At 37.9% G+C, this 14119-nt stretch overlaps 3 protein-coding genes across 4 annotated transcripts in view; 2 read left to right on the top strand and 1 right to left on the bottom strand.

The window, feature by feature from the left end:
• The window catches only part of LOC145496483 (tryptophan 2,3-dioxygenase-like), a 28629-nt gene extending 17358 nt beyond the window's left edge, over positions 1-11271 (bottom strand). For both annotated transcript variants that reach the window (XM_081476166.1, XM_081476165.1), the window contains exons 1-13: positions 10517-11271; positions 10371-10437; positions 5206-5299; positions 4880-4953; positions 4331-4396; positions 3860-3921; positions 3319-3394; positions 2915-2949; positions 2521-2596; positions 1995-2102; positions 1130-1186; positions 780-834; positions 137-194 (exon numbers count right to left, since the gene is read on the bottom strand). In XM_081476166.1, coding sequence (XP_081332292.1) covers positions 137-194; positions 780-834; positions 1130-1186; positions 1995-2102; positions 2521-2596; positions 2915-2949; positions 3319-3394; positions 3860-3921; positions 4331-4396; positions 4880-4953; positions 5206-5299; positions 10371-10437; positions 10517-10542 — 854 coding nt within the window. In that variant the 5' untranslated portion in view covers positions 10543-11271. The remainder of the gene's footprint in view (positions 1-136; positions 195-779; positions 835-1129; positions 1187-1994; positions 2103-2520; positions 2597-2914; positions 2950-3318; positions 3395-3859; positions 3922-4330; positions 4397-4879; positions 4954-5205; positions 5300-10370; positions 10438-10516) is intronic.
• On the top strand, positions 5295-9494 carry LOC145496484 (uncharacterized). The gene has a single exon (XM_081476167.1). It carries the CDS (start codon positions 7256-7258, stop codon positions 8468-8470), a length of 1215 nt encoding a protein of 404 aa, XP_081332293.1. The 5' UTR covers positions 5295-7255; the 3' UTR covers positions 8471-9494.
• Positions 11272-13195: 1924 nt separating the features above from the next.
• On the top strand, positions 13196-14119 carry LOC145497526 (5-hydroxytryptamine receptor 4-like). The gene has a single exon (XM_081477342.1). It carries the CDS (start codon positions 13196-13198, stop codon positions 14117-14119), a length of 924 nt encoding a protein of 307 aa, XP_081333468.1.

The raw sequence follows: 14119 nt of genomic DNA, 5'->3' as shown, positions 1-14119 counted from the left end.
TAAAATTTTACTGAATACTGAATTTCATACCCTGGTCTTGCGCAAACGTCAAGCGCTATTTGCCATGTACGGCTGTTACATAAAACGGAACCAAGGTAGTTTAGTGTAAGATATATAACAAATAAAATATTCTCACCGATAAAAGTAAATCATCAGTGCTCCTTGCATGGCTTTGTGAGAGAACCTTCTTTCGCCTATAACAGAACAGAAGACTCAATTCTTCACTAACTTACACGACCCTTTCCTTTCACTTTATGTTATTTGGGAGAATTTCGTTATCGACTAAAACAGCATAACAATAATAATAATAATAATAATAATAATAATAATAATAATAATAATGACTTTGTTATCGTGTCAATTACATCTAGCAGTGGAGAATCCCCACTGCTAATAGGGGACACCTAACTAGAACTATCTAAAAATAATATACAGAAAAGCCTATAAGAGAAATTAAAATTATGAGTTACAAAGATGGCAGCCACTACGTCCATCTAGGATGTTGCCTAGATATAGCCTCCGTACGTGGGTCGTAAACTACTTGAGATTTATCGCCGATCTTTCTTTATTTGCATGCCATGAATGATTAGGTGCTACAACTTACAAGCCTTGACTTGCTCTGGTACTGAGGGGAAATTAGGTTCAGATGACTGCAAGGTTGATTTGCTTTTCAAGTTGCATAAGCACTTGCAGAGTATCTTCTGTTGTTACAAAAATATGGAAACGAAGACCCAATCTGCCCTTACGTTTGTGCATAACTTTAGCAGCTAGAGTGTTACCTCGAACAACAAGTTGGTTGTGCCTTTCTTCACTGAAGATTGATTCAAAATGGTCCTGTTAACAAAAACAAAGGAGAATCAAGTACAAATGACTGACTGAGTTAGAGTAAGAGTCAACAAGAAGGGAAGACATTGAAAAACTGCATCGCTAATAACCTGGAAATAAAAGCAAAAGTAACGTTTAACTAGTTTGCGAGTACAGCCGCTTCTCATTGCTTCTGGTCGGGAGCGCTTAGAGGCTCATCCATTCGAAGGGTAAAGTTCACCAGAAAGGGGCCATCAATGCACTTGCATTTTGTATGTAAGAGTAAACGGTCTTCTCAGGAGAAGCAGTCTTTCGATAAACGTACCTCTTGTTTTTTTACTTCCTTTAGCAACGCAGCCCTAACTTCTTCATCTTCTACAGCCTGCAAAATGGTATAAAATAACGATTCACCTTTAGTATTATTAATCATCCAAACTAATACTGTAAGACCACAGCAAGCACGACAATGAAGAACAAACTTAAGGCTGGTTTTCACAAGCGACGGAGTCATAGTCGGAGTCGTAATCAGAAGCGTAGAGTGATACGATCTAGTGAAAATCAAACTGACGGAGTGGGAAGCAGAACACCGCATCCGCCTACGACTCCGTCGCGTATGATCCAGTGAAAACTGGATTGTCGGAGTCGGTAGCAGAAGCGGAAGAATAAACCAATCACAGTGTTCGTTTCCGGGCCTCATGATTGGTTGGTTCTTCCGTTTCTGCTTCCGACTCCCACAATGAAGTTTTCACTGGATCATAAACGACGGAGTCGTAAACGGAATCGGAAGAAATGGAAGCGTTCTGATTCTTCCGACTCCGATTCCGTCGAGCTTGCGACTCCGCTTACGACTCTGATTTTCGATTTTCACTAGGTTATAAGCTCTTATGACTCCGACTCCGTCGCTGGTGAAAACCAGCCTTTAGAGAGCTCTCATGCACTGAAAAACGTCTGGAAAACGTCTCGTGCAACGAAAATTTCGTAGAACACAGATACTCTTAGCCAGATCGAGAAGTACGAAGCCTGCGTCGAGTACTGTTCAGTGACGTCATTGGTCGTGATGGTGTTAAGGCTTCTTGCTACACGAAGCTGTGAAACATCTTGAACTCTAAACTAACTCACATCTAGTGATAAACCTATTCACACATTTTTCGTGTAAGGAACCAATCAGAAGAGCTAAACAAACATCATACCTCGGCCTCGGCCTTCTGTGTTTTAAGCATGGTTTGAACGCTCTTCTTGTATTTTCTCCAAAAATCAAACCCATTCTCCTCCAGACCAGGGGTTCTCTCCAACCAATTCTAAACAAAAACAAGCACAAGGTTTGCAGATTGTGAACCATTATTCTACTGCTGTGGAAGTTAGTCAAGCTGATTCTTCATATGTCGAGGGACAACATAGAAATGTCTCTTCGTGTGATCTTTTTGACGTATCCATGGATATTTGCCACCGGAAATTTACCTTTGGAAATGTCAGTCAAACTCACTAAACGCAGTTTCCCGTGGTGAAAGGATCATTTACCAAGGTAATAGTGCCCCGTGAAACCTCATAGTATATTCCAGACCTATAGAGCAACCGAAACTGTAAGGTGAGTTCCGTTGCTCATATTGAGTAGCGGTCACTAAAGGAAAGTGTTCTTATTGCTCCATTCCAGATGGTCAGAATTAAGAACTTCGCGTCAGTGATAGTTCATTGATGTGATCTATAAAAAATACAAACCTGAACTTGTTCTAGTAGTGAGGGTGTGCTTTCTGATTCTTCCAGTTGCTTTCCGTCTTGGGAGTCAAATGCTTTGCTGGAAAATTGAAAAAGACAAAATATCACCCAAAAAGAAAAACGTAATGACACCAAAAAATCCGCGAAGTATAGTGCCACAACATACATCGACTAATTCTTTAACGATTCATGCTTTTGGATTTTCCAGTCAAAGACGAATGAAATTCAGAATGGGAACACCCTGAGAATGATTTGGAACATGGTGACCACTTTGCACTTGCCTAGAGGTGTTGCGTTATAACATAAACCAAGCAATTACATTTTACATGGTATATAATTTTAAAAAATAAATAAATAACAATCCAGCGAGTTTACACAACATGCTATTCACTCTAACCTGTAATCCTGATAATTGTAACGTATTCTGTGACTCTGTCATAGAAATAAGAGAACGTAAATTATTGGTCTTTTAATCATATCTGTATATAATATTATTGTTGTCAATAAGGGTACTTGTAATTAAGTGCATATTACTCTTTAAGGTTGAAAGAACTAAGGACCATTCACAAGTTCTCTTCTCGGTACTAAACAGATTTATTACCGTGTCACTTGTAAAAGAAAACTGCCCCCCTCACCTCGTTTCTCTACATGTAAGTCCAATTGTAGTTAAACGAGCTAGGTCACGGTTTGCGTATCTTGAAAAGTTTAGTCTAAATTTTTCAAGTTCATCGTTTACAATGAATGAATTGATAATTATAAACAAGACTTGAGAGGAAAGGTATTTCAACTTGTCCCTCATACCTTATTGATGCCTAATTTATTCTCAATCAGCCTGAACTGAAGGCTCTGAAATCCAGAGGCAGGGGCCAAGTAATCTCTACAGACAAGAAGAAGGACAACACACAATGAAAATGTTAGTTCGATTCTCCATGTGATCTTTAACCCTTTCCACACTGGCCAGGGAGTTTTATGCCCAACACCAACTTTGAACTCTTAAAATATGGTGTTTTTCCCCATTAGTTATCTAGTAGGAACAAATCGGTACGAGTTAGAAATAATTCGTAATCGAGCTTCTGTTATTTGAAACTCAGAGCCTTCTCCGTTAGATTTTTGAACTCCCGCTATCTCGAACTACTTTTCGTTTCCTCTGAGAGTTCGAAATAGGATAGGATTCAGCTGCATCATTGTTCAAGGATCCTGGGTTACCATGGCAACCGTACATTATTTTGACAGGCAGGTTGTCAAATTTTCAGTTTTCCAGTTTTTAGCGTAACAAAAACAAGCCCTATAGAGTAACTTTGACCGTGCAACACTGTATGCTGTATACATGAGAGTCACTGACCTGAATTCCATAAAGTCCAGTGGAGTCATGGTCTCCAAAATCATGATCTGATCCCTCAACAGCTACAGAATTTCAAAAAAGGATAAACATCAGTGAATTTTCACAACTTTACAAAGTCAATCACACGTGTTACATTCATTAGATTAGGAGCAGCTAGTGCTCCTTTACAGATTGTCAAGAAACACAGATCATGCAGAAATGAGTGACTTCTTTGATTAACAGCCCCACCCCACAACGGGCTGCTTAACCAATCAGATCAACCATTTTCTAGTCAGTCAAGTCACCTGATAATCTTAGGATAAAGTGACTACTGGCAGTTTCGTTTCGCATTTTTTTTTCCAGGGGTCATAAAAAAAAACCTGGAACATAAACTTATGAAGCATAGCAAACGTATGCCATTTTTACAACCCCAAAACAAAAGTTAAATTGAAAAACTGTTAGCAAGAATACAAAACAAATAAGATCACACACTTTTTGAATCTGCACAATGCGGCCCAGCCTTGAGATTAAAACAAGCATCTTTCTTTCATCCATACCCTTTAAACCAAAACAATTGTCCACAGTTAATTGCTTCTGATAAACAGGCATTTAAACGATTCAATGTCTGCCATAGATGTTTTATAACAGTAAATTTGTGTACTTAAGTGTATAAACTCAAGAGGGTAACAAAAGTCAGGTAAAAAAGTGCTGGTATGCAGCAGTCCTTCCATTCCAGCCAGTAGATTAACAGTTATGTATTTTTTCTCTGGCCTAATAGGTTTTTAATGGTCCAAAAGACTTCACAGTTCACTGTTTTATGCTACATGGGCCTCCAGATTAAGAGATCTGTGTGCAAACCTGCACATGCAAGACAAGGTTTCAGTCTAAAATGAGCAAATCTAAAAGTAGGTCTCAGGGAGAGAAGTTAAAAAAAAAATAATAAAACTTGACCTTTACCCTGCACCACCTCTTAAAAAATTGCAAAGATCAATACCTCCAGAAACCTCATAAAATTAAAATGTAATTACAGGTGTAGCTCACCAGTTCCTCAAGGGTAAAGATATCTCTGATGGAGTCCAGCTCATGGATAATCTGTTTGAACCACAATTCATAGGCTAAAGGAATAGATTTAGATAAATATAACTTGTAAGTCTTTAGAACAAATCTTGGCATCAAACTTATGTCAACTGCATAATTATCTATTCAAAAAGGATGTCAAAAATAAAATAAAGTTTAAATTTGAAGGCCTGAGAAGATATCACAGAATAGATGATGAATTTTGCTGGCAACTAGCTACTTTAATTTTGCAACACGCCAAAGGGCCTCATGGAGGGAAACTTCCCAAAATGTTTGAATACATAGTATACCTTGGTGTGTGACAATGAACAGAAGCTCATCATGGACGGTTGCCTCGCCATACGTGGTGCTAGCTGGTTTCTGGCAGTCAAGTAGTGTGCTCAGCTAAAGGAAACAAAGAGGCAAATACATGTAAAATGCTTGTGTTTAGACGTTCCTGAAAACACCAGAAAACACAATTGATTTTGCTTCATTCTAGCAGTCAAAATGACACTGAAGGATGGCTTGACCCACATGATACCTCATTTTGTTAATGAAGATATAGCGAGAACACAACCAGAACATCCAACACTTTAATTTCGGTTGATAACTGCCCGCTGTCATTTTGTGTTCTCTTCCAAGTAATTGCCAAATTAAAGACTGATTTTAAGCATTTTTTAAGAAATTCAATGCTGCAAAAGGGGTCTGTGGAAAAAAGCCCTACCTGACCCTTGATCTCATATTGAATCATAGATTGAAGGAAGTGAAAAGTAATTGCAAGGAGAATCTTGCGGCCTATCAGTGATGTCACTTAGCTAGGGTCTTTTTCCACGCACCCCTTCAATTCTTTAAGTGGTTACAATCGGATCCCCAGGTACACTGGGTTACAGCATTTTTCTTCAGACCTCATAATGTTACTTGCACAAGGATTGCACATCATCAATAAATGATAAAGGTTCCTAATTCTAGTACATGTACAGGTAATTTGGCACTCTTTTTGGACATCACACTTATTATGGGTGTGTCATTTTAATAAATGTAATGTTAACCACAGATGTCTTATTTCCATAATATATTTTTTTATCTTTTCTAAAGTTCTTTTTTAAAGCTTTAATCCAACCCGATTGCATTTTTTTGCAGCCATTTGCAATGCTCTGAAGATTCTGAAGGTTATTATAATAAGAACTACATAAACAAATTGCTTTTGAAAGTTAATAATTCCTAGCTCCAATTTTAAGTACAGGAACTGGACTACAATGCATCAGTCTTGAGCAACATTAATTATTCATTTCTGATTAATAACACTTGTTTTGTACAAATAATAACATTTTTATTACCCAGCTCAATCAGTTGTACTGTTAGTAATGATTAATGTAAATACTTTCCGTGCAGAAACAATGACATGCAAATTCAAGCTCCAATAGTAAACAAAACAACTCAAACAAAGTGCCCATTAACTTCTTTCTGATCCTACTTTAGATTTGAAAACCTTGCCTCAAATAAGTCTTAAAATAACTTCTTTCTGATCCTACTTTAGATTTGAAAACCTTGCCTCAAATAAGTCTTAAAATAACTTCTTTCTGATCCTACTTTAGATTTGAAAACCTTGCCTCACAAGTCTTAAAATAACTAAAAGAACTCCTAAATAATATTAAGATCTTGAATTTTTATACTGTTTAAATGCTTAACCAATAAGACACTCTAACTCAGAAGCAAATCAATATCAGACCCTCATATTGAACAGCAGCATAAAGACAAAGAAACAAAAACACTAATCCCCCTCACAAATTAATATGGTTGCTGGCATTCATTATAAGCTTGCTTATTTCCCCTGAGAGTTAATACTTTGTCAACATTTAATCAAAAGTTGAATATATATTCATAAAGGTTTCTAAGGCTCTCTGGCTTTGTTGACGATAAATTATAAATCAATTACCATGTGTCTTCAGAAAGGTGAGCAAACTTTTCAGTTTTCTCTTGAAAGCTGATCATTTGGGAAAACAGAATCTTGACTATTTGTACAGTATATAACTTGGCAGTTATGTCACTTTAAGGCAAGCAGTTACTGAGAAAGAATCAAGCATCATTTAAAAGCTGGTTGTAAACGTCACAAACAGTAATACTGTATTACACACAGGAGAAACCTTAAGCTTGGAAAGTTTGAGAAAAGTAAACTTGTTTAATTAGAATCACAAGTTCTATATATTTAACAATATTTCAATAACTTGTATAGTACAAGGCTTTTTCACCTTTCTGTGAAAATAGCACTCAAGTACAGAATGTATAGGTAGTTAACCATACCCAGGTCAACACCAGAGACTTATTAAGTTTAATAATAGAGTGCTAAAAGTCATTACTGAGATGAGAGACAGTCAACAAAATTCAGGGCTGCATCAACATATTAATGGTGGTAAAGACCCAAACTATCTTGTACGATCATGGGCATCCAGATTAGGAACAGTCACACAAGGACACAAGCTCCCAAAGTCAGACTATCGTAGCAAATGGCTTCAAAGATTAAATCATGTTGAACTGATGCAAAATGTTGAAGTGCAACAGACATTGAGAAATGTGATGAGTATACTAAGGGCTGGCGATGAGCTCATGCAAGATGCTGGCAGTGTTTATGAGTTTGCTGAGAGAAGAAGAATTAAGAAATGTCATGAAACTGTCTGCAAGATAAGGGCTGAGGGTGAGCTGAATAAATTGTCAAATCTGTCAACAAAGGATGAGGATGATTCAGAAATCAAAGCTTCACATCAAAGAGGAAACGACAGAAAAAATAACAAACAGAAAAAAAAATCGCTAGTCACTTCACTTGAGGACAATGCAAAGATCAACAGAAAGTTTACAAACAACACGACAATCACTCATCGTGATAATTTGGATGATATTTACGAGACATTTGCTCAAGAAGTTCCAGAGAACAACAAAAAGTTTACAAACAACACAACAATCACTCATTGCGATAATTTGGATGATATTTATGAGACATTTACTCAAGAAGTTGCAGAGAACACAAATAACAACAACAATGAACCTTCCATGAACCAAGCAGAAATAACTAACAACAACGACCATTCCATGAATCGATTGCTAGAAAACCATGGAGAGAGAAAAGCATTTTTGCCTCCAATTCTGGAAAAACTCACTTTTAACAAAGAAAGGAAAACACAAAATGACCATTCTTTACCTACTCTAGATACCGAAAGTAAATTTAGCATCATAAAGAGAGCTCGAGAGCTTCGGAATGAACGTAGTGTGGCACAGGTTAAAAGCCAAAACCTGTCATTAATGTCTTCACAGCTACAAAGAAAGTACTCTAAGGCAAGGGAAATATCACGCAAGATTGAGATTTTTGGAGACCACAGAAAAATCCTGGCTGAAGAATCAAAAACTGACAAGAATGAGACCACGCCTGCTACTTTGCCTTTGTTAGACAGCAAGTCTTTCAGCAACATTGACTGCAATGATTTTCTGAATCTAAAGAACCGACTTGACAGTCTCTCGCCAGCACCAGCTGTCTTGGATCACAAGTTACACTGGCCAACCAAGACTAAAGATACATTTAAATAGTATAAAACTCATGCCAAGTAATAAACCCCACAAACTCTGTAGTTATTCCCCAGAGCCTCGTACTGAGGTCTATTGTTTTAGGCTGAGTTTTAATATATTGAAATTGGTCTATTCAAATTGAAATGCACAGTGAGGACCCTTGCTTAGGCCTGCTCAATCACAGTGTCTGCTTAATAAGGTTTAGTTCAACAGAAAATATTGTTAAAAACACTTGGGTCTTGCAAAGGCTGGTGTCTGCCTAATATGAGGTCCACATAATACAAGTTTTACTGTAACCTCCTTAAGCAGACACCCATGAGACTCGACAGACACAGTATCTCTGTGGGTACTGTCAAAACGATAAAAATAATACTTGGAGCATTTAATATGTATGCATGTGACCATGACTAAGTAAACGTTTACAGATCAATGTTAGAAAGCAGAAGTTCCCTTGTGAGCAAACATAAAAGTAAACAGTACTTTACAGACAATCATCGTTATAAAGCTCATATTAAGTTCCCTTAAAATATTAAATGATTAAATTTTGTGGGCATAGTTTTTGTCCTTCCAGCTGATATCAAATTTCCTCAAGTTGTGACAACTGGTAGCATGATAATTAAAGTTTTACAACTTTGCCAATTATCAGACTTTGGACGTTGGATCCAAATCAAGTGAGTGCACTATGCCACACTGATGTGTCATTCATAATGCAATAATTAGTATCCTCAAATACATGTACATCAAGGGAAATTTCCCACTCCTTCACCTGTTTTGATCTCGCAAAGTGTCTTAAAAATATGTAACTTTTGATAATCTCAAATCATGTGTGAAAGTCTACAATTTTAAAGGCCACCTAATTCAATTGTTCTTCAAATTCTCAGGGGAATATAGAAAGAGACTCTTACAAAATACTCTGATTACATGTTGAATGTATCATCATTTAATATTTCATGAAAACTCTCTTTCAATATTAATGATTTCCAAACTATAACAACATTAGCACATTAACACATGATCGAGAAAAAGACAAAACAATTATAAAGATTTTAAGCGTATTTTTGAGCTACATATTTATTCAATTCTATCATGTATTTCGAACTTGACAATATAATGATGACATGGGGTCATCGAAACGTCGTTCACTTTTCATATCGCAAATTTCCATTCTAAAGAGCTTTACGAAACCTTTTATTATCAAGCATGTTATATTATACAATTTATTACAACCCTGTAAGAATAATACTATAGTGCTGTAATTGTCTTTCTTTAGAAATCCTTTATATTAAAATACTCATTATGAACATAGAGGAAGAATTACAGCATAAGTTCCTTAATTAACAGTAATCTATTTTTAGTTCACTTCCTAATTCAATCCAACCGTTCAGATATTTCACAGATCAATTTTCAAAACATGTACGTATGAGTTAACATTCTCCTCTGATCAACATTGTCATCATAGTCCAGGCATAAATAATTCGTAGCAAAGGAGCGGGAGGACTCTATAATGAACACGCATTGATCAAGAAATTGCATTCCGAAAGCATGGCGTAATTTGAGATAGATCGCTGGATCAAATTTTGGATATCTTTGTTGACGTTGGACAAACTCAACTCTCTGTTATCACAAAACCTCTAATTGTTTATGGATACCATGAACTTCATCCTTCAACTAGAGATCTAGTAAAAAGGCATTCCCCTAACAAATAATTTCATCCGCAATGATCGAGGAAAAACTATAAGTTGAAAATCTAGAGCAGCCCAACAAGTTCGAGATATGCTGTTGCAACAGCTTATGGACTTTACGTCATTAATGGCGAGAAACAGCATGGACTGGGAATTAAACTTACTCCAGGAGAGAGAAAAGTTATCTTAACAAACATACACTACAGCGTTTAATTTGCTTACACAACCAAAACTCAAACCTGTAGGTACTCTCCATAGTTCATCCGCTTCTCATCGCCAGGTCGCGAAACCGGTGCACTCGCCTCGCTGTAGAAACAAGATACGTCATTGACGTGAAAGATTGATAAACGCTTGTTCAAACATCAAGCAAAGTGAAGCTTCTTACCTGTCGTGAGCGTAAGGACAACTCATTTTTTTGCAGCAATTTGTCCAAATGTTGGGATGACAAAAACGTTTTACACCTGCTACAAAGCGCGCCACACATGCGACAGCCGTGACCGCGTTTCCACTACGGCTGATGGGGCCTCATCGAGTTGATAGCCGTGGGCGTCACAGGGGGCGTGACATATGCTCCAAATCAACACCCCGGACAAACCTAACAGGGCCTATTTCTGATGTCACGTAAGAGCTCCTTCCCCACTTTCTTCTCGATTGTCCTTCTTTTACAAGTGAATAAATTAAAGATCATATGTTTGAACAGCGGAGAAAGATATGAAGACATGATTGATCATCGCAGTTATATACACAGCTAGCCTACGCACGCAGACCTATTTGCGGCTGCCGCTTGTCTCCACCCCATGACCTCTGTGATGCCTCTGTGAGCCTGTTATTTTTTTTCCTTTATTTGTTTTATTTTTTCAGGCTTTGATTTCACAGCTGCGTATATCTATAAAACTGCGATTATCCGTCATATCTTCATCAGATCTTTCTCCGCAGATCATAGCCTGCGAACAGGCTCTCGGTGAGCCCGACCGAAGCGAGGGAACTCCCCTGTCCCCGCCCCGATTGCTTCGCTCGCCGAAATTTTTTTCCGTCCTCGCCAGGAGCTTGTTCGCTGCGGCTACGAAGATCACAAAAATATGATCTTTTGTATATTTCATATATTCACTTGTATCTTCACCATCTATGGGTGTATAACGAATTCACAACGTGACCAGTTGATAGCTATTTGAAGATGTATCTGAATGAATGAATGAAGGAACGAACGAACGAACGAACGAACGAACGAACGAACGAACGAACGAACGAACGAACGAACGAACGAATGAATGAATGAATGAATGAATGAATGAATGAAAGACTTTATCAGAAGTCTTTCATTCAAGTGTTAATTATAACTTTATAGCTCTAGTTTAAATTAGTTGGTTTGTAGCAACTGCGTATGGCTAATTTTCACGGAGAGTCGTTTCTTTTGTTTCAACCAGTTTACAGTAGACTACGCTCCCTCTTTCGCTCAGTCCAGGGCGGCCGCGCGAACTCCTGGGGGCGAGAAGCACGCGCGTCTCGCCTCCAGGATTTCACGCGGCCATTTAGTTACTTACGCTCAACGGACTAAGCGAAAGAGGTACTAATCGTAGTCTAGTTTACAGTAGTAACTGCTTTTCCTTGGCTTTACATATGATACTTTGATGAGGGTCTTTGATATTCAGCTCTATAAACTGAAACATGACCTTGTTTACACCTCTAGGTTGGGACTGTCCTCTTTACCCAAATGGAACTTGGCGGTTTGATGGGCATAGCATTGTAATGTAGTTTTAGAGTGCAATTTTTATTATTAAAAGTGGTTATGCGCTCTTCACTCATGGCCAAACTTTATCTAGACAAATTATTCTTCATTATTTCTGCCCTTCAAACTGAGCTACCGCTGAAAACAAGGTTCATTTTTCAGTTGTACTACTTTAATTCTTGAGAAAATTCAGAGGAATAACAGAGACAACATAAAGATTATCATTTCAGATGACCTTGATCCTGTTGTTTGACCCGACCTTCCGGCTTGACAGTTTCGCATGAGACCCGAGGGAACAGCAGGGATCTTCGCTTGAACTGTTATCATTTGAAAGTAAAGTTCTATTCCGAAATTTTTCAAGCGTGAGCTGCGTTGAGTAAACTCTAGACAACTAACAGCTGGTACGTTTAATGTACAGTTCACTAATGGATCTTTCTTTGAATCCAAAACTGATGATCGCTCTTTGCAATTTTTGTCGTAGTCAAAAATACAAAACCGCGTGTTCCTTGGCGATAGCCCAAACTCGCGCTGAAGTCAAATTCGAAAGCTTCAAACTAATAAACAAGTTAAAGGCCTTTTCCTTTTTTAGACATGTCGCTAAGAATATTTAGTAATAAAAAAAAATAGAATGTTTCGCCTCAGACCTATAGGTTGATACTTGCCGTTGGAAATTTATCTCCCGAAAAAACTAGCATATGAGTTCTTAAACCTCTTTTTCTGGTTAATATTTTTTTTGATCCTGAAGGATAATATTTCTACAGGCAAACATCAGTCCATTTATCTGTTATAAAAACACTTTATTTTCTGCAGAGCCGTTCAACTAAACCGACTGATATATTTCAAAAGTTAATTAATCCTACAGAAAACGCTAATGGCACAACCTCCTTCCGCGAGCTTGTAAAACACAGACCGACAATCTTGTTGCGGTTAAAAGGTATAGCTGTGCTTCAACACAAAAGCCGCAATAACTATCATAACGATTCAAGCTCAATTGGAACAGAAGTCAGATTAAGAGAGGCTGTTTTTGTATTATACACCGATTTCCAAGCATAATGATTTTTTTTGCTGCAATGTCAAAGGGAATTAGTTCCCTTTTGAACAATAATCGTGGATTTTACACCTGCTTTGAAATTAATCGATCTGGAGCGACCTAAACAATTGATCATATGGCAGGTGTTCCGAACAGTGACATGCAGTTAGTTAACGATCGCTATCACTTGGGTTTAGTCCAAAGACTGAAAAAGAAACTCTGCACTTAACTGAATCAGATTGATCTAAAATTTACCCTCTTCTTCCGGGACGTAACACAATTTAGAACGCAGTTGTTTTTTAGCAGCAATGGATCACACACAAGATACAAGAAGTTTGCCAGCAGTCATCGTACACACTATTATTCTTGTTAATACGTCACTTTTGTCCCTCACGGGTAACTCACTGGTCTGTATCGCTTTCTACCGAAACAGGAGAATAAGAACAATTACAAATTTCTACGTCTTGTCGCTCGCCGTAGCTGACCTCATGGTGGCAGTCTTGCTATTTCCGTTCGGCGCAGTCGCCTCTGGGTTTCGTAGATGGCCATTTAGTTTCAACTTCTGCCAATTTGCGGGCTTCCTTGCGGTGTACTGGGGTCAGGTTTCAACGTGCACTCTGGCTCTCACATCGATTAACCGATATTTTTGCGTTGTCAAGCCACAGAATTACTCCAAGTATTTCACAAGAAAGAAGACGATCTTATCCATTGTTATCGTATGGGTTTCTTTGCTCGTTCAGACGCTAAGTCTTTATACAATACCGGTCATATATCGGTGGGATTACGATAACTTATACTGCCGAGCAACGTTTCACGACGAGATGATAGAAAGATTGTTTTTTATCGTCTGTGGTTGCTTATTCACCGTTCCCATGGTACTAGTAATATTGGGCTATGGCAGAGTGTACTGTGCTGTCAGGCAACACAACACCGCTGTTTTTCCTTTTCTACAAGGATCAAACGTCCAACGAGGAACACACATTAGTGCTCAGGAGATTAAGGCAGCTCGAATACTTTTTGCAGCTTTGTTTGGATATTGTATTTGTTGGATTCCCTTTATCGTCATCTTAATTTTACAATTTGGGTTTCAGGTGTCTATTCCTCATTATGCAAAGCCGATATATCCATTGTTCTCTGCTATCTCTTCGTGGATTAATCCACTCATTTATGGATTTATGAATCGATCCATGCGCAAGGAGTTTCGAAACACATTGTTTTGCAAAAACGATTGA

The sequence above is a fragment of the Orbicella franksi genome, chromosome 9 (genome assembly GCF_964199315.1).
Source record: "Orbicella franksi chromosome 9, jaOrbFran1.1, whole genome shotgun sequence".
NCBI classification, from domain to species: domain Eukaryota; kingdom Metazoa; phylum Cnidaria; class Anthozoa; order Scleractinia; family Merulinidae; genus Orbicella; species Orbicella franksi.
The sequence above is the reverse complement of the archived record's forward strand: the minus strand, read 5'-3'. Positions and strand labels throughout refer to the sequence as shown.

Bases quoted from the DNA above. Each gene is read 5' to 3' on its own strand.
- LOC145497526 (XM_081477342.1), top strand. From the start codon at position 13,196: ATGGATCACACACAAGATACAAGAAGTTTGCCAGCAGTCATCGTACAC.
- LOC145496484 (XM_081476167.1), top strand. From the start codon at position 7,256: ATGAGAGACAGTCAACAAAATTCAGGGCTGCATCAACATATTAATGGT.